The sequence below is a fragment of the Delphinapterus leucas genome, chromosome 9 (genome assembly GCF_059928025.1).
Source record: "Delphinapterus leucas isolate spDelLeu-1000000601 "Yukka" chromosome 9, BTC_Dleu_Yukka2, whole genome shotgun sequence".
NCBI classification, from domain to species: domain Eukaryota; kingdom Metazoa; phylum Chordata; class Mammalia; order Artiodactyla; family Monodontidae; genus Delphinapterus; species Delphinapterus leucas.
In genome coordinates, this window is record NC_143137.1 from 54,225,507 (window position 1) to 54,247,985 (window position 22,479).

General features: G+C 40.5%; 1 protein-coding gene across 2 annotated transcripts in view; it reads left to right on the forward strand.

Annotated features, from left to right (window-relative positions):
• The first annotated feature begins 2,083 nt into the window (after positions 1 to 2,083).
• CDK14 (cyclin dependent kinase 14) overlaps positions 2,084 to 22,479 on the forward strand; it is a 582,146-nt gene continuing 561,750 nt past the window's right edge. Inside the window, exons 1-2 of one of the 2 annotated variants that reach the window (XM_089917034.1) lie at positions 2,084 to 2,268; positions 9,035 to 9,066. In XM_089917034.1, coding sequence (XP_089773160.1) covers positions 2,178 to 2,268; positions 9,035 to 9,066 — 123 coding nt within the window. In that variant the 5' untranslated portion in view covers positions 2,084 to 2,177. The remainder of the gene's footprint in view (positions 2,269 to 9,034; positions 9,067 to 22,479) is intronic. The other variant, XM_022585327.3, reaches the window with a different exon arrangement.

The following is a 22,479-nucleotide window of genomic DNA, read 5'->3' on the forward strand; positions in this document are numbered from 1 at the left end:
TATGCATATACCATAATTTATTCAAACAGAAGTTTATCTTTTAAAAGGTCAATAATACTAAACACTGGGAAGGTAAAACAGCATATAAATATATTATATATATTCTCACATACACACACGTATATATGAAACAGCCATTATCAGAGTGAATAATATGATTAATAGGATAGCCACAGATGTATAGTTGTCAAAGTTCATTCAGTTAATGACTACTTCTTCATCTCTGTTGATGGATAGGTAGAGCCCATCCGTATTTTGACTGGTTGCTTTTGTCTTTTCATTCAAAGCAGCTGATACCTTTCTCCCTAACTAACCTGAGTAAGTGGTGAAAGTCAACCTTTTTCCTTTCTGAGGCCATGCTTGGTGCTGTCAGTGATATCTAGTTATAGTCCCCAGGACTCAACATCCATTTTAAGTCATACGGACTTTCTTGAGGAATTCCCCACCCTCCTCTGCCCCCACTTGGCTTGACTTCCTGGCTTTAATCAGCTGCAATTTATCAAGTCCCTATAATGTGCTCAGTGCAGAGCAGAACAAGTCAGTGTTCTACCTCACAATTTAAGGAAGGCAGGGGGCTAGTTTTTGTTTTCAGATAAAAATCTATTAATAAAACATAAACTCCCCAAAACTTCCTTTAAACCAAACAACATTGTCACACGCTCACAAGCTCTTTTTACTTGCACAGCTAGATGACTCAAGATTACTACATTTCTATTCATAAGGAGTTTGCTGGCCCCAAATCAACACATTCAGGCTTTCCCCCATCTTCCTTCTCTCTCCCCTGGGAGACTGACTTTTGGAGGCTTGCTGCATCATGTTTTAGCCGAATGAAGACGATGTGTGTTTGCTGCCTGAACTGTAGGTTCTGGGATTTTATAAAGCTTCCCCCCAGCCCAGCTGCTTTTTTGTGGTAGGGGACGAGGAGGTCAGAATGTTTATGCCTCTGAGTCTTCCAGTTTAGAAATATATTCTAAAAATGGTAAATAGACTAAGGCCTTCTGTTTGCTATTTACTATAGAATTGGGTGTTCATTTCAGAAATCAGCTACATTACCGTCCGTCACTCAGTGTGACAGAGGGATGAAGGAAACAGAGCACTAGCCCTGCCTTGGGGAGTTACAGTTGACGCTTCTGCTTTTGCACTTGACTCTCCTAAGAAACGGGCCCATCTTTCCCTTTAGCTCTTTCGCTTCAGTTTCCTTGGCAAAACTGAAGAAAAACAAAAAGTCAACGTCAAACCTGAGCGCATCCCCGAGGCCTTTCCACTCCCCTGACCCGGAGGCATTGGTCTCGGCCAACCCCCCCACCCCCAATTCCAAGCTCTTTTCACACGCGATCGCGTCAGGGAGAAAACCACTACGATGAACGACCTAGGCTCAGCCCCTTTCCTTTCGGGGCCTCCCCACAGCGCGAGAACCGGGTCCCCAGTGGCGGCCCGCTCCCAGCCTTGCCCGTTCGCGGCCCTCCGCGGGCCCGGGTCCTCGAGCGCGCGGGCTGGGCTGGCAGCCGAGGGAGCAGCGCGGGGTCGCGAGCAGGCCAGCGACGGTGGCAGAGGACTCGGGCTCCAAGCGGGGGGCCGAGGTCGCTCCGGGGTCCCGCGCCCGGGGGCCTTGGCCGAGGGGGAGGCGGGGCGGCGGCGGCGGCGGCGGCTGCGGGAGGGGGTTGAGGGCGGGGCTGCTGGCGGTTCCGCGCCGCGGCTCTTTCTCCCGAGCGCCCGAAACTCTTCCCGCCCGCGCCCCGCGCCCTCGGCGACCCCAGGCTCTCGCACCTAGTCCCCGGCCCGCCCCCGCCCCGCCTCCGCCCCCGCCACCCCCACAGCCGGCCGCCGGCCGCGCTTCTCTCGGTTACAAAGGAGGGAAAATGAGCCGGGCGGCGGCAGCGGCGGCGGCGCGGCGCTGGGCCACCACTGCGGCGGCTGTCGCGGCCGCCCCCGGCACCACGTAGAACGCCCCCACTCGTCGAGCCGCGGCCCAGGCCGGAGTGCAGCCTGCCTCTCGCCGCTCGCCTCCCAAGCCCTGCGCGTCGCCTCGCGGCCGGAGAAGGAGGAGGTGGAGGAGGAGGAGGAGGTGGAGGAGGAGGAGGAGGAGGCGCCGCCTTCGCCGCGCCGCGCGTCCTCGCCGTTGTCTGCGCTCGCTCTGGACCAGTTTGGGGAAGTTGGTCGAGCCCCGTGTCGCCCAGATGTGCGACCTCATTGAGCCGCAGCCGCCCGAGAAGATCGGCAAGATGAAGAAGTTGCGGAGAACTTTGTCGGATAGTTTCAGCCGCATTGGTGAGTGGCGTGCTGTCCCGGGCACCGGGCCCGGCGCCCCCATGCCCGCGCCCTCGGCCCCGCGCTTCTGGCACTGGCGGTGCAGCGGCCACCCGGGACTGGCGTGGGGGGCGCTGCGCGCGGAGGGTGGAGGGAACAGTGCCCAGGACCTGCGGGAGGGCGACGACAAAAACGAGAGACACCTCTTTCCCTCAGGACCTGAGGGTTCATTTGTGCATGGTCTTAAGCCTACAATTTGGGTTCCCTCTCCTCGCCACTAGCGCTCCTGCTTTCGCGTCCGCCGGGGACAGGCGGCGCGGCCGCCTGGGTCACCTATTTTTTTGCACGCAGGCTTTGGTATTGGGTGTTTGGTCAATAATTTAGCTTTGGAAATTGGTGAAATGTTGAGTTTGTACCTTGGTATTGTTTAACACATCCAACCTAAAGAGAAGTGGAACAGATACCTTGGGACCTTTTGTTCGGTACTTCGGGTCCTCGAAAGCGAGATTTGGGCGTTCAGTCTCGAGTCCTCTGAATCTTTCCATTGCTGCAGAGAAATTCGCGCCGTGAACTTGTCTGAACCTTTAGGAATAAGTCTCCCAAACTTCTTCCATTTACTAGACCAAGGCTATTGTCTTTAACTCAGCCAACCAATTGACCGACAGATAACCGACCGAGAAATGTTTAGGACATTTAAGAATAAATCCATGTCACGGACTATAACAGGGTGACAACAGTGTCACGTGGAATGGGTGGTTAGATTTCTAGGTTTGGCCATAAAAACCCCTTTTAACCTTAAGACGGTAGCTATCTTCTCTAACATCTTAACTTTCATTTACACAGGTAACTGCTTTCAGCAAGAAAATCGTACAAAATAACCCCTCAGAGTCCCTAAGGAGCCTCTAGCCTTTGTTTCACTTGTTTAACATGTCATCCATGTTAATGAAGGTGTTAATGGAAATTAAGCATAAGGTGCTTAATTCCTTAAAATAAAACCCTGGAGTGCATATGAGTATTGTCCTTGTCCTTCCATCCATTCATTTAAAAATCATTGTATTAAGTGCATCGTGAAATATGCAAACTTTCCTCAAGTCAAAAAAATGTTTAGCCTACTTTTCTTTGTTGTTTTTTAACTGAAAATTCCATATTGGTATACATAATCTTTCCCAAGATGACTGTAAAGTTATGGTGTGAAACCAATATTTAGCCCTGGTTTTATTTATTCTGTGTATGGGATATTTGCAATTTTACTCTTAGTAGTTAGGGAGCCCCTGCATTCAAATGAAGTTTGAAGTCAAGAAGAGTGTGAGAAAGCAAGGTGTTGAGTCGCTGTGCTTTATTAAGGAGGATGTTTCAGACCCTGACCCAAACTATCACAGAGGCGGGTTCTGGAGTCCATTAAGCCCTGTTCTATAAGGCATTAACTGTATATTTACTAATGCTAATGACTCTGTTGGAACTCTTCCAGTTTTGTGTTAAATAATTCATTGCAATTGAATCTCAGTAAGAAACCAAGGACATTAATATAAAAATTCCTTATGTTTAGGTAATTTCAAGGTTTTGATCGACAATCAGTAAAATTTAGATTAACTACAATGCTGGCAAATGGGGTATTATAGTTAATTGGATTTTCTAGCTTACAGAGATTTAGTGATGTGAAACTCCTTTTGATTACAACTCTTGTTAAAATGTCTTCTAAGTTCTAGTAGATTTTACTTCCTCCCTTTCAGAAACAGTACAGTGAAGTGATCATAACTGATTATTTCTTGTATTGATGGAGGGTCATGATTCGAATAGCATATCTCATTCCAGAATACTGTAAAAGGAGATAAAGAGGTTTTAAATGATTATGATTGTATAACAAGCTCAAGACATTCATTAGAGTAGCAGTACAGAAAATAAGTCTTTGTTATCTACTTATTTTTTGAAGTTTTATTTGTAAAATCAAAAAGCATGGAATCAATCTGACTATTTAAGGATTTTTAAGGTGCTGGAGGCTGTTGAATTGAGGCTTTACTGTGGGATTACGTAGTGCATGGATTTAAAGGTGTGGGCTGTGTGTCAGATGGACTAGGATTTCTGGTGTTGCCGCTTGTAGTGGAGTGACCTTGGACAGGTCCCTCACCTTCTGAGCTTCAGTTTTTCAAGTCAGTTTTGTTATTGGCACTTAGTGAAATAATGCATATGATGTCCTGTGTTGTATGGAATAAAGACTCAATAGATGTTCATGATGTGTTATTATCATTATTGGTGATCACAACATGCTGACGTATGGATCTTCTAGGTGGAAAGCAAGAGAAGTAAGAGAAGTGACCACTGACTTTACAGTGTGGCTAACCTGAAAACAGGATGGGTTTTGGAGTTAGGCTGATCTGGGTTCGAATCCCATTTTCCTTGCCTGCTGTGTGCCTTGGGCAACAACTAGCAGAATTTCCTTAGATCCTAGAGTCCTTATCTGTCAGTTTTCTTAAGGTTGTTGTGAAGATTAGATCAGATAAAATACATAAAATATCTAGTGCAATATCTGTCACATGGTGAAGATCAGTATTGGAGGCTATTATTCCTTCTGATTTCTCTGTTTATCTCCTATCTTCCTCATTTCTTCGTTGGTACTTCATGAGGAGATCAAAGAGTGAATGGTTTATTCCTGCTGAGTAATCCAACATCTCAGTATATTCATTCCCTTTAACCAATCTACTCTGGCTTTTGAAATAAACATACTGACTTTATTTTGCTTTTTTAGTATGATTCAGAAGTGTAGTTTGTTAAATGATAAAATATACAGTATCATTGTTTAGCCATGAAAAATTAGTGATCATCTATAGAAAATGAGGACAATTTTTGAAAGTCTATGATATTCATTAATTATGGATTAATAATCCATTATTATAAAAGATTAATAATAATTCTAACTATATAAAAGCGACAATGCTAATGTTTAATTTACTCACACATGAAAGATCAGGCCAACTTTGTCACTGCCCACCTCAAATACAGCTGATCTGAGATTACTATATTATAAAAGGTCTAATAAAACACATTGGCTTTCAAGCCATAGCACTCTAATTTACTACATCTGCCAGGGAGTGACTATAACACAGCTATGGTTCTTTTATAAGATGGGTGTAATTGAATTTCAAAGTCATCCATTGATTTCAGGAGTGAGTATTTATGGTTTTCTGCTAAATAGTGTCAGTGTGTTCACTTATTAGGAATTACTATAGTTGTCTCATGCTTTTTTTTTAAAATTTAGGTTAGCATAAACAAAGACAAATGGGAAATTAATTGTTTAAAAAATTTATATTAAAATTCATTTCCTCTTTTCTTTCATTGTTTCTTTTTTATTTTTGAATGATTGCCTAGAAGGAGAAAGGCTTTCTGTAATATCCCGTGTAAGATTAAGGTCGAACTGACATTTCTTCATATTCATTTGAATGCATTTCTTCACACTTAGTTGGATGATCTTCTAGAGAAAGGAAGTTTATACTCTGCGATATACGAGATGAACCCTACGTATACCATTTCTTTGAAAGATGCAGTTTGTGAGATAACTGAATAAAAGGAAGAGGCTGTGGTTACACTGAATTTGGGAGTTTGTTACCTTGTTCTGTAAGAGTGTAATTTTAGAGTCCAGCTGTCACCTGATAAATCCATTCTGTCAGAAAGAAAAATGTAAGGTTAAAGGTTCAGAGGCAAAATTTAACTATTGTACCATATCCTCTCCCAATGTAGTTTCAAAAGATTTTAATTTGAAAACTGTGAAATGGAATTTATGATTCTTTCATAAGAGAGAATAGTACATGGTTTTCATATGCCAAAAGTTTAGTGTATCTCAAAGGGTAAGATGCTATCCTTTTGCCTTTGAAGTGCAACTCATTAATTCTGCCAGTAATTATCGAGTACCTCCTATGTGCTAGATATTGTGCTGGCATTCCGATTCAGTGACCATTGTTACTGGTCCCTGTCCTCAAGGACTTTAAGAGAAGACAGGCCAATGAATGAGCATGGACACATTCTATCATGAAGATTAGCATAACTTGCTGTTGAAGAACATAGGAGGGGATACCATTTTAGTCTTGGTGAGATCATGGAAAAACTTCTGCCGGGAGCAATGTCTGAGCAGAGGACTAAATAGAATATCTGATTATCTTAGATGCCTTAATATATGCCCCTTTGTTAACCCAGAAAAATGTAATATGCTTGTTATTCCATGGTATCCTTGAAGACAATTGTGGGTTTGTATTTACATGAATAATTAATGACAACCAGAGAATGTAATCAATAATGAGATGTTGTGTGCTCGTCTAGGTCAGAGTTTATTCATCAATGACCTGATAGATATTTGGCAAAGATCTTTAATTGGTCTTTTTTGTTACCACTGACTGCTGTTCAGGGAAAGGATACAATATTTAAAGAAACTATGCGAGGTGTCAATCTAGCAATGAAGAGTTCAATGAAAGGGTAGACTTCTTGGTCTTAAAATATTCTCCCCTCGGTGGCCTGGGCTTGAGAATAATGTACAGGGGAGATAATCTGGCTTCCTGCTCTTTATATCTTAGGAAATACACCTGCAATGACCCTTCTATTTCCTCCTTTTCTTTCTACCTACAGATCCCACCCCTTTATCCAGAATGTTGGAGGAATTGGCAGGATTTAGGTGGCAAGAGAGAAATAGTCCAGTCTGGGTGTTAAAGACATTCTAGTTTCTACTCTCCTAATCTCTCAACTTGAGGGTCTTCGTTCCTTGTTTGCAATTCCCTGAGAGAAGTTATCAACTGTAGTTCTTACTGGTTACTTTGCTTAGGAAAACCCATGGCTCAATCTCTAGAACTTTTATCATGCCCCAAGTAAAGAAGATATATTTAAACGTCTGTGCTGTGAATGATAAGCTTGCTGCTGTAGCTTTGCACTTTGCATGGCAACAACGTAATGTGTTTTACCTTAATCTTTGTTAAATGAGTGAGGTATGAGGCTGTACAATAATTCACTTTGTATTTGAAATCAGTGAGCTAATCATTTCTTATTCCAAAAAGTTGTTCTTTTTTTAGATGGAACAACTTGTCTATATTTACGTAGGTCACTAATATTTTATAAAGGAATCACTAGTCAAGTATGTTAATTAAAGGACACACCTTGGGTTGAGAGAGTGAGGGGTATAGTCTAGTAACATTGTTGACTGATATTTAAAGAAAGCCTTCTGGATTAGAAGTTTTATATTGTGAATTAAAAATGTCACCATTAAGAATCACCTAGGATCTTCTACCTTTCTATCCAAGTAGGTTATTTAATTTAATTTATTTATTTGGCCACACCAAGCAGTTTGCGGGATCTTAGTTCCTCCACCAGGGATTGAACCTGTGCCCTTGGCAGTGAAAGCATGGAGTCTTAAATCTTAAACACTGGACCACCAGGGAATTCCCCAAAGTAGGTTATTTTAGATTTAATATAAATTAAGTCAAATACATTATGTAATATGGGTGAGTAATTGGATGCAAGATAAACCATTTGAAACTGGGACAAAGATCTGTCTTTTTATTTTCCATTCGGAAGAAATGGTTCTCTAATAAAGGAAGTAGAGAAAATTATTACAAGATCAGTTTCTTAGGCAAAAGGGGAAGACTAAGAATTAAACTTTGAGAAACATTTTATCTCCCTTGACCTACCCTTTTCTGCCTTAACTCATCACCACAACCACAGACTTCTTGATGTTTTAAAAAGACAAATTTATAGTATGACACAGAGAAAAGAACCTTTGCAAGATTGCTAGACAGTATAATATAAGCTTTGATGTGATGGCTTCAGTTTAGGCACAGGACTTCTCTCAGAGCTTAACTGCCCAAACTATTTGTTTTCCCAAACTATTTGCTTTGGTCAGAACATAGCTTTCCAAGTAAGAGCTACCCAAGCACTTCTATCCTGAATAGAACTATCCATTATAGACCAGTAAGCACTTATGTACAATTCTGTACCTCTGAAACATTTCTCCAACTTGTGTTTTCAGCTAAATTCACTCCTTTGTGCATTCTCCTTAATCTGAAACATTCTAAGTAATTGTAGGGTTTAAGGAACTAGGTGTTTGCCAACTATATATATGAAATACTTCTCTTTCTCTTTGGAGTAATAACATTTCAATTCTGAAGTCATGAATATTTAAAATAAATTTTAAGTATTTGCTAGTACCTATAAAATATTCCACATGTATTGTTTCCTTTGGTGATACTTTGTTAGAATAGTTATCATGTTGAAACTGTTTGAATTATGTTTCTGCAGTGCTTATTTTACACGCTTGATCTTTCATCATCAAACTTAAACTTCTCTCAGTATGAAAATCTCATTCCGGGCACTGTGCAGAGTGGATGTCTTCCTGACAACTGGTTTGGGAGGTCCAGCCACCATGCTTAATGATAGACCAGCAAACACCAGAAGTTTAAGGGGAAATTTTTTTAAGATTACTTTTTGATTCTTTAATACTTTCATTAAAACATTTTCCTACTAAAGAAGAAATAGAGGAAAGATATGCATACTTCTTTTCCACAGCTGGGAGGATAGTTCCATTTACATATTTATGAAAGTGTCTCACAAAGGTGCGTGCTGTGCAATTCTCTCTCTCATTTGCAGTTTTCACATTTGTATCATAACATTGTTATTCAGGTTGGGGTACGATTTTACTTTTTGAAATGAAAACACCATACTGCTTTGGGTTTTTTTTCTGTTTTTTAGAACTTAGATACTTAGTGTCTTTGAGATGTTTCACAATAACTGTTTCCTTTCCCCTTTTATTTTATAGCTTTGAAGAAAGACGACAACACCTTTGATGAGGTAGGTTAAATTTCTTTATCTAATGTTAGAAGTATTTAATTACGGCCAGGTAAAGTCAGTAGGTGCCAGCTTTGCACTTAGAAACAAACAAACAAAAAAATGCCTTAAAACAAAAAACAAGCCATGGCATCTCTTTATTTAGTTACATTATGTTATTTTCCAGTTTTAAATAACTGTTCAAATTGAATTTTGGTATCAATCAACAGAAATGTGTCTTTTGAAATTAATAAACAAAAGGCACCCGCAGGCCTTTGTTTTGTTGCTTTCCTGATGTTGTTAGTGCTGGTGAAGCCCAGTGTGATGTGTGTACTCAGGGCATGTCTGGAGCTGTGGCAAGTTGGGCTCCACGGCTCCCTTGCAGCCCTCCTCTGAACTAGGGTACGATACGATGTTGACGCCACATATTGTCTGTCAGACTCCCAAAGGAGGAGCTGACTTTTCCTGTTCCAGTTTTCCTATTCTTTGTATATCAGATCTGTCTTTATCTACTTGCCACAAAGTAGCAAAAAAGCCTGTTCAAGAAAGGCAGAGGGTTCCTATGTAATTAATAACATTCTGAATGTGATTTTTCAATTGTACTCTTTCCTGAGTTTTTAGTAGTATCAGTGGGAATCACCAGAGGAATAATGTGTTTACAGAATGTTCTCAAGAGTACTGTAGAGTGAAGTGTTTGATTGTCGCCATCCAAAGCCACAGTCACTGATCTGTGTTGTAAACTGGGCCACGTATTTATATATATGTATATATATTGAGTGTTTATGTATGAACACAGATGTATCTACACATGTGCTTATCCTGCAGCCTGATGAAAGCATAGATTAGTTTGGTTGTGGTTTGATTTGTTTTAACAGTTGCAGATTCCGTGAAATACGCTACCTGTCCTCCCTCTGCTGCAGTGCTTCAGAGAGGAAAGGACATTTGTGCTCATGGAAAGTCCCCTTGGCCATGTGGCTGGCTGTGGTGCAGGGCAAGAGCACTGAGGGGGAACCTGCTCCAGACTGGGATTTCTGGACGGGGCCCATGACATTTGGCTCTCATGGTCTGCTGCTTTGTCTGCTGCACCTGTTCTTTTTTCCCCCGGGTCCAGCTCTACAAAGCTGTGTGTCCCTGGACTCCAAAGCAACTTCCCCTGCCAGCATTCCTGAAACATCCTGTGAAACTTAGTGATTCTAGACCTGAAGCAATAAAGGAGTCTTTTCTTTCCCATCTGTAGTGGGCAATAATGATGTTCCCCTCTAAACCTGTATTTCTGGAATTTCTGCAGTGTTACTGAGATGTTTTTAGGAGAGTATTTTCTTTCTTCTCAGAAGAACTCAATGTGAGAATTTTGGGCACCTTTTCTCTCTTCATAAGGAAAAGTCTCCCCTTTAATTATGTAGGTAATTTAAGTTTACATTAAAAAAAATAAGGAAAAGGAAAAGAAAAAAACTCCCAAATCCTATTATCCAATTACAACCACTGTTGAATGTCCTTCTTGCCTCTTTCCTCATGTAAAAAACAAACAAAAACAACTCCCCCACCCAAACTATAGCCCATGTATTACATCCTACTTTTTTCTTTTAACCTATAATATATTTTTGCATGTTTTTACAGATGACTCCTAATCATTATTAGGAATTTAAAAAACCTTTTGTCTTGTTTAACCACCACGATTAACGATTGTATGTTATTCTGCCACGTGGCTGTGACATCAGCTTTCAAAAACACCTGAGGCTGGAACCTAGATGGAAGTTAAGAATGTATGAGTCAAACCCGTAACTACCTGCCCTCCCTTACCCCCAAACTTCTGCAAAGCTGAAGGCCTGGATTTTGTAATTTGGGGCAAAATTATCCTTAGCTTTTATAAAGGGTTTTCCTTCCTCGGCTAAAGGAAAGAGATTGGTTAGATACCTTAAGTCAGTAAATCACAGAATGTTCCATCTGGAAGGGACCCTGGAAATCATGTGGCCGATTTCAGCATTTCAAAGGTGAAGGCACTGAGGTCGGGGGGCGGGGGGACAGGTAATTTTCAGTTAATCAGGAAAGGCCCAAGGCCAGGAGCCTGAGAGACAGTCTTAGTAAAGACATGCTTGAGTGTGAACCCCAACTCAACCACCCTCTCAAGGGCAATCGACTTCCTTTCCCCAGGCCTTTTATAAAAAATAAAGGTGTAATAATACCTCCCTTCTGAGGTTACTGGGAGGATTAGATAAGCTAAGTGTATAAAGGTACCAGAATAGTCACTGGCACACAGTAAATGTCTTATATTTGGTCTTGTCATTGTCCTTGTGTTTGTCCTCGCCATCATTATTGATGTTCTTACCGTGACATCTGCCTTCTGTAGTTGAAGGGCTGCAAGGAGGATGGAAAGATTTAGTTCAAAGTTAAGTATTAGATCTGAGGAGAATTACTTTCAAATATTCCCCTAAAATTCCATGCAAGACTTCATGTGATGATTTGCATATTAAAACTGTAAAAATATTGTCTAAAACACACCATTTTTTAGATTCCTTGAGAGAATCACTGCCTGCGTTCTGCTTTGTAGTCCCTCCGTGTCTTGCACATGGTTAATATTCAATAAATATCTATTGAATATGAATGAATATCTGTTGCAAATGAAGAGAGAGTGTTCATCCCAGGGTCAGCCAATGTGGATTCTCATTTGCCACTTCCTAGCTATTTGTGCAGGTCATTTACTTTACCCAAGACTCAGTTTTCTCATTTGTAAAACCAATCAGTAAAACTATGATCTTCAAGTTGCTTTCTGTCTTTAAATGCAGCATACAAAACAATCAACATAAAATTACAATTTTACCAAGATCAGAAATGAGTACTAGATCTGTGATTACATGAACAGGAAGTCACTGAGTTCTTCTGTGATCATCTTCAGATTATAATGGTAGATGTTTTCTTGAATTCGTTTCTTGGTCTTCCACTTTTCCTGTCAGAGTTGGAGGACCTTACAGTCCGTTGGAATCCAGTTAAGATTTGAGTCTTGGAATCTGGAGGCTGGGTCAACTTCTTAGATATGCATGGAGGTGTGGCAACTCCTGACTCAGTATTTATGAGCTGGAGGGCTCCTTATCTCAAGGAGTGGCTTTCTCCAGAGTGCCTGGAGAGGGAGTGTAGTTGCTATTTCCTGACTCATGTAGAGGATTTCTCTAGGTGTATGTAAATGTTTGACTTTGAACAGAGGAGAAAAAGAATTATGGACCTGTTTGAAAGAACTATTTATTTATTTTTCCTTTTCCTTCCCTCCCTCCCTCTCTCTCACCCTCCTTACCTTCCTTCTTTCTTTATTAAAGTATAATACATTATATTAGTTTCAGTAATGATTCGATATTTGTATATACTGCAAAATGATCACCACAATAAGTCTAGTTCATGTCTGTCACTATACATAGTTACAGAATTTTTTTCTTGTGATGAGCACTTTTACGATCTCTCTTAGCAGCTTTCAAATATGCAGAGCAGTATTATTAACTATAGTCACAATGCTCTACATTATATCTGTTGGTAATCTGTATGTCTTCTTTAGAAAAGTGTTTATTCATATTCTCTGCACGTTTTTTAATAGGATTGATTTTTGCCATTAAGTTGTATAAGATCTTCAGATATTTTGGATATTGATCCCTTTTGGATACACAATTTGTGAATATTTTCTCTCATTCAGTGGATTGCCTTTTAATTCCTTTCAACAATCCAGTTGCCTTGTTGATGGTTTCCTTTGCTGGCAAATTCAACAATCCAATTGCCTTGTTGATGTTTTCCTTTGCTGTGCAGAAGCTATTTAGTTTGATGTAGTCACTTGTTTATATTTGCTTTTATTCCTTTTGGTGTCAAATCCAAAAATTACTGTAAAGACTAATGTCAAGGAGCTTACTGCCTGTGTTTTCATCTAGAAGTTTTATGGTTTCAGGTCTTGTATTAAGTCTTTAATCAGTTTGAGTTAGTTTTTGTGTATGGTATAAGATTGGGGTCCAGTTTCATTCTTTTGCATGTAGTTGCCCAGTTTTCCCAACATTATTTGTTGAAGAGACTGTCCTTTCCTCACTGTATATTCTTGGCTCCTTTGATGTACATTAATTGACCATATATGTGTGGGTTGATTTCTGAGCTCTCTGTTCTGTTCCATTGATCTATGTGTCTCTTTTTTTTTTGGGGTACGCGGGCCTCTCACTGCTGCGGTCCCTCCCGTTGCGGAGCACAGGCTCCAGATGCACAGGCTCCAGACGCGCAGGCTCAGTGGCCATGGCTCATGGGCCCAGCCGCTCTGTGGCACGTGGGATCTTCCCGGACCAGGGCACGAACCCGTGTCCCCTGCATCGGCAGGCGGACTCTCAACCACTGCCCCACCAGGGAAGCCCCATGTCTTACTTATTGACAGTGACCTTCCTCCCCACCTCCCTCACTGCTTGCACCCCTCCTGAATATTCAGCATAGAATATCTTTCCATTTATTTCTTTCATCAGTGTCTTATAGTTATCAGTGTACAGGTCTTTTCACCTCCTTGGTTAAATTTATTCCTCAATATTTTTAATTTTTGATGCAATTGTAAATGGGATTGTTTTCTTAATTTCTCTTTCTGATAGTTCATTATTTGTATATAGAAACAACAGATTTCTGGACATTGATTTTGTATCCTGCAACATTACTGAATTCATTTATTACGTCTAACAGTTTTTTGGTGGAGTCTTTAGAGTTTTCCATATCTAGCATTATGTCATCTGCAAGTAGTGACAGCTTTACTTCCTTTCCAATTAATGCTTTTTATTTCTTTTTCTTGCCTAATTGCTCTGGTTAGGACTTCCAGTACTGTGTTGAATAAGAGTGGTGAAAAGGGCCATCCTTGCCTTGTTTTTTTTTAACATCTTTATTGGAGTATAATTGCTTTACAATGGTGTGTTAGTTTCTGCTTTATAACAAAGTGAATCAGCTATACATATACATATATCCCCATATCTCTTCGCTCTTTCATCTCCCGCCCTCCCACCCTCCCTATCCCACCCCTCTAGGTGGTCACAAAGCACCGAGCTGATCTCCCTGTGCTATGCGGCTGCTTCCCACTAGCTATCTCTTTTACATTTAGTAGTATATATAAGTCCATGCCACTCTCTCACTTCATCCCAGCTTACGCTTACCCCTCCCCACCTTCTCTTTTATAACTGCCTTTTCTGCATCACATAAGTTTTGATATGTTGTATTTTCTTTTCTGTTTGTCTCAAGGTGTTTTTTTATTTCACTTTTGCTTTTCTCATTGATCCATTGGGGTTGTTCAGTAGTATGTTGTTTAGTCTCTGCATAAAGTTGACCTTTAAACAATGTGAAGGTGAGGGGCACTGACCGCACGCACAGTCAAAAACCCGCACAGAACTTTACAGTCGTCCCTCTATATCTGGGGTTCCACATCCACGGATTCAGCCAACCCAGATTGGGAGATAGATGCGGGCAGTGTACATTGAGCTCAGTTTCTAGTCCATGTCCCTCTTTGTTATTTTGTATAAAGAGAAAACTAATACCCAAGATGATAAGTATGGCAGTGATTTTTATGAGAACCAAAGTCTAGGGGTTAGGTACAAATATGATTTGGGGATATTCATGGTCATTCTTTTCCATCTTTTGAGGATGGTGGAAGCTGTTGCAGTCTTTTCTCACCCTAACTGTCTTCATCACTGGAGGCCTCAGTGTCTTGTGAATGATGTATTTGTTGTATACAGTGTTCCAGCTTCAGACTTCCCTGACTTCCTCATCTAAAATATTAAATCTCAGTAACAGTCATTCCTTAGCCCTCTTGCTCCTGTTATACTCCCTCTATCTCTTCTTTGCTGGCTTCCAGTTTCCAGAGGACCCCTCCTCTGCCTGCCCTGTCCCATTCTTCCGTCCCACAACCCATCCTCTCTCCTTGATTTCCTTTTCTGTTCACTTATGGTGTATCACTCCCTTGACAGTATCCTCAGTGGCCTTACCCCTTTGTATTTTGCTTGTAATCTACTCTGCCAGCTCTCGATTTTGACCTGGCATCTTTTCCTTCTTTACCCAGTGGCTGCCAAAAGCTGCTTGAGGAAATCACTCTGCAAATGAATTTATCATTTCCAGCCTTCGCTGGAACCCGAGGCAACCGTGCACAGTCTTGCACTGTGTGGCTGGGCTGTTTCCTGCTGAAACATTTCCACTTCCCTCAAACATTCTAGCCACCCTCCTCCACCCCTCCTTCCTTTACTAGGTGACTTCTCCTCTCTATTAATTTGCTAGAGTTGCCATAGAAAAATACCACAGACTAGGTGGTTTAAACAGCAGACATTTATTGTCTCACAATTCTGTAGACCAGAAGTCCGAAATCAAAGTGTTGGCAGGTTTGGTTCCTTCTGAGGGCTGTGAGGGAAGGATCTATTTCAGGCCTCTTCCCTTAGCTTGTAGATGGCTATCTTCTCCATGTGTTTTCACATCATCTTCACTCAGTGAGTGTCTGTGTATCCAAATTTCCCCTTTTTATAAGGACATCAATCATATTGAATTAGGGGCTTACCCTACTCCAGTATGACCTCATCTTAATGTAACTGTATCTGCAGTGATCCTGTTTTCCAATAAGATCACATTCAGAGGTACTGGGGTAACTTAAGACTTAAACATAGGAATTTTTGGTAGATACAATTCAACTGATAACAGCCTTCACCTTAAAACACAATAATATTACACATCAGCCCCTTGCCTACATATATACCTTATTTGCTCTAATCATACTTCTTTTTTTTTCCCTGAGAGGAGGATGTGTCTTTTCCTCCTCTGGGCTGGTTCCTCCTCCTATCCTCTTGATTCCTTTCCCTCCTTTCCACTCCAGAAGCTTGTGTAATTGATTCTTTCCTTTCTTATCTACGTTTCCTGTCTCTTCCCCTTTACAGGTATTTCAGCCGAGGCTCTGAGTGTGGTTAAGTCTTCTCCGTCTCTTCCATCGTAATGGAAACCCCTGTGCTCTGTGGTCATTTTTTCATGCTCTCCTTGAGTAGTTTGTCCCTTGGTTTTGGCTGCTCTGTTATTATACTCACGTTAGTGTGGATGGCTCAGCTTTCTGTTCTGAACCCCAAACCCAGATATCTAGCTACCCATTAGATGTTTCTGCCTCTCTATCTTATAGTCACCTTGATTTCAGTGCATACAAAAAACAGTTGACCATTGGGACTTCCCTGGTGGCACAGTGGTTAACAATCTGCCTGCCAATGCAGGGGACACAGGTTCGAGCCCTGGTCCAGGAAGATCCCACATGCCGCGGAGCAACTAAACCCGTGGGGCACAACTACTAAGCCTGCACTCTAGAGCCCGTGGGGCACAACTACTGAGTCTGCGCTCTAGAGCCCACAAGCCAGAACTACTGAGCCCGTGTGCCACAACTGCTGAAGCCTGTACGCCTAGAGCCCATGCTCTGCAACAAGAGAAGCCACTGCAATGAGAAGCCTGCGCACCGCAACGAAGAGTAGCCCCTGCTCGCCACAACTAGAGAACGCCCATGTGCAGCAACGAAGACCCTGTGCAACCAAAAATAAATAAATAAATAAATAAAATACAGTTGACCCTTGAACAACATGGGTTTGAATTGTGCAGGTTGGTTCGTATGTGGATTTGTTTTCAACAAATGCAGTTGGTTGAGTCTGTGGATGCATAACTGTGGATACAGAGGGCTGACTGTAAAGTTATACTCACATTTTTGCACAGAGGGTTGGCATCCCTAACCACTGAGTTGTTCAAGGGTCATCTGTATTACTAATTCCTATATTCTCTAAACATGCACCTTTTCTCTTTCCTATCTCAGTGATTGGCTTTCACAACCACATGATTTTTCAAGGCAAAAACCTGATACCATCCTAAATGTTCCTCCAAGCCCCACATCCAAGCTTTGGCTTAGTTCTTGTTCCCTCCGTCATGCCCATTCCCACTGCTGAAGTGCACATTCAGCCTCTCTTGTCTGGACTGCGGTAGTGTTCTAACTGGTGTCCCTGCCTACAGCTTGCCTCCTGTTCCAACAGAATGACGGATCTGAAATACAAATAGTGCTATTCTCCTGTGTAATACTTTAAAAGCTCCCTGTCAGGGAGCTCTACTCAATGCTGTACTGTGTGGTGACCTAAATGGGAAGGAAATCCAAAAAAGAGGGGATATATGTATATGTATAGCTGATTCACTTTGCTGTACAGCAGAAACTAACACAACATTGTAAAGCAACTATACTCCAATAAAAATTTTTTAAAAAAGCAAAAAGAACAACTCCCTGTCAACTGCAGGTTCAAGTCTAAATTCCTAGCTTGGCTTTCAAGGCCTTTCATCATCCATCTCTCGCCTACCTTTCTACCCTTATCAAACAGTAATCTCTTATTTTAACACCTTTATCATCATTCCAGCTGCCACCACTTCAGTTCAGAACTTTATCGCTTTTACCTGTTTTATCCCAATAACCTGTTAATTGGTCTTACTGTTCCATCTCTCAGTCCTCCACTCCAGCCTTCCCAAAACATCTTTCTTGTCATTATCCTTTCCTAATCAGAGATTTGTACATCAGGTATTTACAGTCAGCCCTCCCTGTCCCTGGCTTTTGTGTCCATGGATTCAACCAACCTTAGATTGAAAATATTTGGAAAAAAAAATTCCAGAAAGTTCAAAAAAGCAAAACTTGAATTTGTTGCATGGTGGCAACTATTTATATAGCATTTCCATTGTATTTACAACTATTTACATAATAAATATTTACATTGTATTTACAACTATTTACATATCATTTACATTGTATTAGGTATTATAAGTAACCTAGAGATGATTTAAAGGGGAAGGAAGGGGAAGCTGTGGGGGAAGTGAGAGTAGCATTGACATATATACACTACCAAATGTAAAATAGATAGCTAGTGGGAAGCAGCAGTGTAGCACAGGGAGATCAGCTTGGTGCTTTGTGATGACTCAGAGGGGTGGGATAGGGAGGGTGGGTGGGAGGCTTAAGAGGGAGAGGATATGGGGATATATGTATGCATATGGCTGATTCACTTTGTTGTACAACAGAAACTAGCACAGCATTGTGAAGCAATTATACTCCAATAAAGATGTATAAAAATATAAAGTATATGGAAAAATGTGTGTAGGTTATGTGCAAATACTATGCCATTTTATATAAGGGTCTTGAGCATCCACGCTGATACTGAGGGACAACTGTATTGATGTCTGTTTTATGTTAGTCTCTGGATATGCTCAGAACCTGACTCTCAGTCTAGTCAGTCTCACAAGATTTCATCGCGCTGGCATTCGCAGGTTGACCAGCTCCTGTCATCTTGCAGCGTTGGGCCTGGGCACAGCTTCAATCTCACTTTCTCTTTATAGTAAGATTTTACATTACTTTATATTCTATTTTATGATGGTCATGTTTGCCAACCCTGGATGATATGAACCCATCGCATGAGAGAGGTCTAGAAATTAGCAGACTGTTCTCTGATCATGCCAGTAATCTGGTAAGTCATTATATTTAAAATTCAACATTTTGGATGGCTGAGAAAGAACCTCACTTCCTCCTTAATTCTCTCTTTGGAAATTTAGTTGAAATTTTCTGATTCTTAAAACTTTCTGCACTTCAGTTTTTCCTTTCTATAAATGTTTGATCATATTTACCCTCTCCCTAATTATGGTAGACATAATTACCATAATTATATCTAGTCCCAGACAGTGGCTAAAATGTCTGGGTAGTGCTGTAAAGATTCAGAGAGGAGGTGCATGTCACAAAATGCAAAATGTATGACATTTGGGAGAATTAGTCACATTTATATTCTTCATTCCCCAAAGACAGAATGTTACAGAAGTTGAAAGCATTGAGTAGCGTCCTGTCTCTCTTGTGGGCAGTGCATATCCTGACAAGTAGGCCCATTAGGGTGTAGGAAGTCTCTCTTGTAAGGTGGCTGGTGTTCCCTTCCAGGCAGTGCTTTCATTTGCATGTTTGAATTCATTTGCAGAAAGCCGACCTTTGGCTTAGGAAGTCTCTCTATGTAACCCAAGTACTTAGGATTTTCTTCAACAGGTACAAAGTGAATCCAGCTATAGGCAGCACATTATACCCATTTTCCTTCTGACTGAAATTGAGCCACTGATTCAGAATCCTCAAATCCTTAAATTGCTTGGTCGTGTTTGAGATGGCCCGTTTTTCATGGAGCCATAATGATAATTGAAATCAGCTAACTTGGGGGTGAGCGTTCTCTGAGGACTGGAATCGTGGTCTGCACTCGATCTGGAGTGTGATGACCTTTAGGGCATTGTGACAGACATTCCTTTCTAAATGATCCTTCTCTGAGGGATACATTTATTAAATATTTTTTTATAGTCCAAAAACACACTTAACTCTTCTTATTCTCTGTGTCATTAAAATTTACAAAAGGCACAGTTACCAAAAATTGGAACCAGCAAAATGCTCTTAATTTTGCAAGCTTGATTTCTCTAGAATGCATCAATGTCAGGCTTCCTGAAGGAGCTCTTCCCATGTAAAGACAGTAATTGAAGGAATACTCACTTTTTCCTTCTGAATCTATCTTATTTTCAATGTATAAAGTTGGTTCTGCTTATTCTTCAATTCTTCATTTAATTTCTAAATTTTATTTTCTCTTTTACTTTTTTCTGCCTTCCTCCCTTTCTTTTCCTCCCTCCTTCCTTCCTCTCTCCCTTTCTTTCCCTCTCTCCTCCCCTTCTCTCCCTGCCCCTGTCTCTCTCCTCTTCCCTTCCTCCCTCCTCCCTCCCTCCCTCCCTCTGTCCCTCCCTCCCTGCCTCCCTCCCTTCCTTCCTTCATTCCTTCGCAGCATATGAGCCTGGGGATTTTCTTAAAAATATGTATTTTTTATGATCTGAAAGTATGACAGTACTATTTACTACAGTGTTTCACTGTCTTGCACCGCAACATTATATGCTTAATTTTTAATAATGAGGTTAATAGTTTTTTCTTGTGTCTTTTAAATAGCTACTCTAAATTCTAAATTCCATATTAAATCTTATATGCATGCTAATGAATGTGTGGGGAAAAACTTTAAGGCTTTCATGGCCATATAGTTAAAGTAGAAAAAACTGCTTCAACATGTAATTGTATACTCAGCCTAAATTGTATCAGGTAGAGTACTTATTTAACTTTCCACTGATGGTTTTTTCCAGCCTGGCAAATCAGACTTCTAAGTATTAAAAGGGACTTGGAATTGGACAGAGAATGTGGAAGTCTCTTGGAGTCGTCAATTCCATGTGTTTTTCAATCTGCTGATTGTGATTTCTCAATCTATGGATACCCTCATGTGAGATGTCTATAAAGTGTGATGTCTAGAATGTATCTTCATATTCAGTGTAGCCTAGCCTGCGTCAAACACATTGTTACAACTCTGTGTTCCATCAGCTGAAATATTGAAGTATGCAAATCATTTCCTTTAAAAAAATATAGAGCAGATTGATGTCAGTCTCTCAATTGTGTTTTGATATATTTTCTTGAGTGGGAAAGAAAGGGGCTGAGTTGCAGTTAGAGTACCAGGAATTTGGCATATTCCAGAGTTTGCCCGTGGTGATGTACCAAGTATGAAATGATCACCCATGACATATGTCTTGGTGGAAACAAAATGAAGTATGTTCCTCTAGTCCTTGCCTTAAGGCTGGGCTATGGCCATAACTTAGTTACCTCAGAGCATTATTTGTTCTATTTTAAATGATTTTCAAAATAGGGAATTGCACCCGCTCTATAAAACAGTGATGGTGTGGAGGGTGGAAGTTTTCTAAATGCTCCCTGAATGAAGATTTTGGTGCAGGGTTCTTCCCCCTACCCAAAATCACACACCTTAAGAATATTGCTCCTGCAGTTAGCTTAGCACAGGTTATTTTTTTGACAGTGTGTCATATCCTGCAAGTGGGTTTGATGATAAAAATGTTTGAGGACCACTCTTCTAACATATCTGTTACTATTAGAAGTGAGTTGAAGATGGATATTGGTACAATCACATGCAGTCTGAATTTTTTTGAAGAGCTCTTGATTTCAGATCATGCATCCTGATTTTTGGTTCCGCAAATATAGTCCTAGTTCTACAATTGTATATTTCTTAATATCACATTTATTTTTTAGGTATTTTAGCTAAAAGAAAAACTCAGACAGTGATAAAGAAATGTTTAACAAAGAAGGGGCTAGGTAGATAATATTCTACAACAGATAAAAATGAATAAGAGTAACGATTATTTTTCAATTTTAATGGAAATTGCATTAATTAAAAACATTATAGGTAAAGAAGAGGTAAGATTGATGAGATAAAATTGTATGTTAGTAATAGCCATTCAGGGCATGAATTACAGCATCTTTTGTGTTATAGTTGCTCATTTATTTTAAATCTTCTTCAGCTCTATAGCTCTCCTTATATTGTCTTCAAATGAATATGGTGGAGAACATTCTGTAGTGCTTGATTCTCTTCTCCTAAAAGGCAGACTATTTAATTTTATAAATGAGCATCCTTGGGTCATTAGATATTGGGGTTCAGGTGTGCAGAAGGCTTGGTAACATATGGCCTGTCCCCAGGTGCCCTAATTTAGCTCAGAACTTTCCCCAGAGGTTTGCATTACTTTATCTAAATGGTGTGTTACGTGTACAACAAAAAGGTGCTTTGGTCATAAAAGGAAAAAATAAATAAATATGTACTTTGCTAGATACACAAGTCTGCCTTTACATTACTTTCTCTACAGTTATTAGAAAATAAAAATCTTAAAACCCATGTGAATGACATTGGATGACCACAATTTTGGGTGATTCACTTTTAGTATCTACAGCGTTCCTTTTCTTTCACTTGTTATTATATACACACACACATGTGCACACACACACACACACACATTTCTCTCCATTTGAATATTTTTTTTCAGGCAACACAGCATATTGGCATCACCCTGGACTTTTTTTCTGGTTCAGAATTTTCCCTTCCTATCACAATTACATATTTTTCACTGAATAATTTAAATATTTGCTATTAAGAAAAGTAAGTATGCACATTGCAGAAAATTTATAAAATATTAAAAAGCAAAAAATAAAAATTACAATGTTAAGTGAAAGCAACCGTAAGTATGATCTCAGCTTTGTAAAGCATATGTTTCCTCTGCGTGGGGGAAACATCTGAAAAAAGGAAAAACAACAGAAGGATAATATGGAAATTGAGGTTCATTGAAGTTGTGACTTGCTCAAAGCCCCTCAGCTAGAAAACCCATTAATCTACAATTCCAGCCTAGTCACTCTGACTCCAGTGTGTGCTTGGCATTTTACTAGGCTGCTTCCCAGGAGAAGGGAGAAACAATACACGGGTGGTACGGTGTGGTGTATGGCGGGTAGATGGAGAAAGGACCCAGCGTTCTTACAAAGAGGCAACTGATGTTTGGTAATAATTCTAACAGTTGAATGGTTTTCCTAATAAGGCA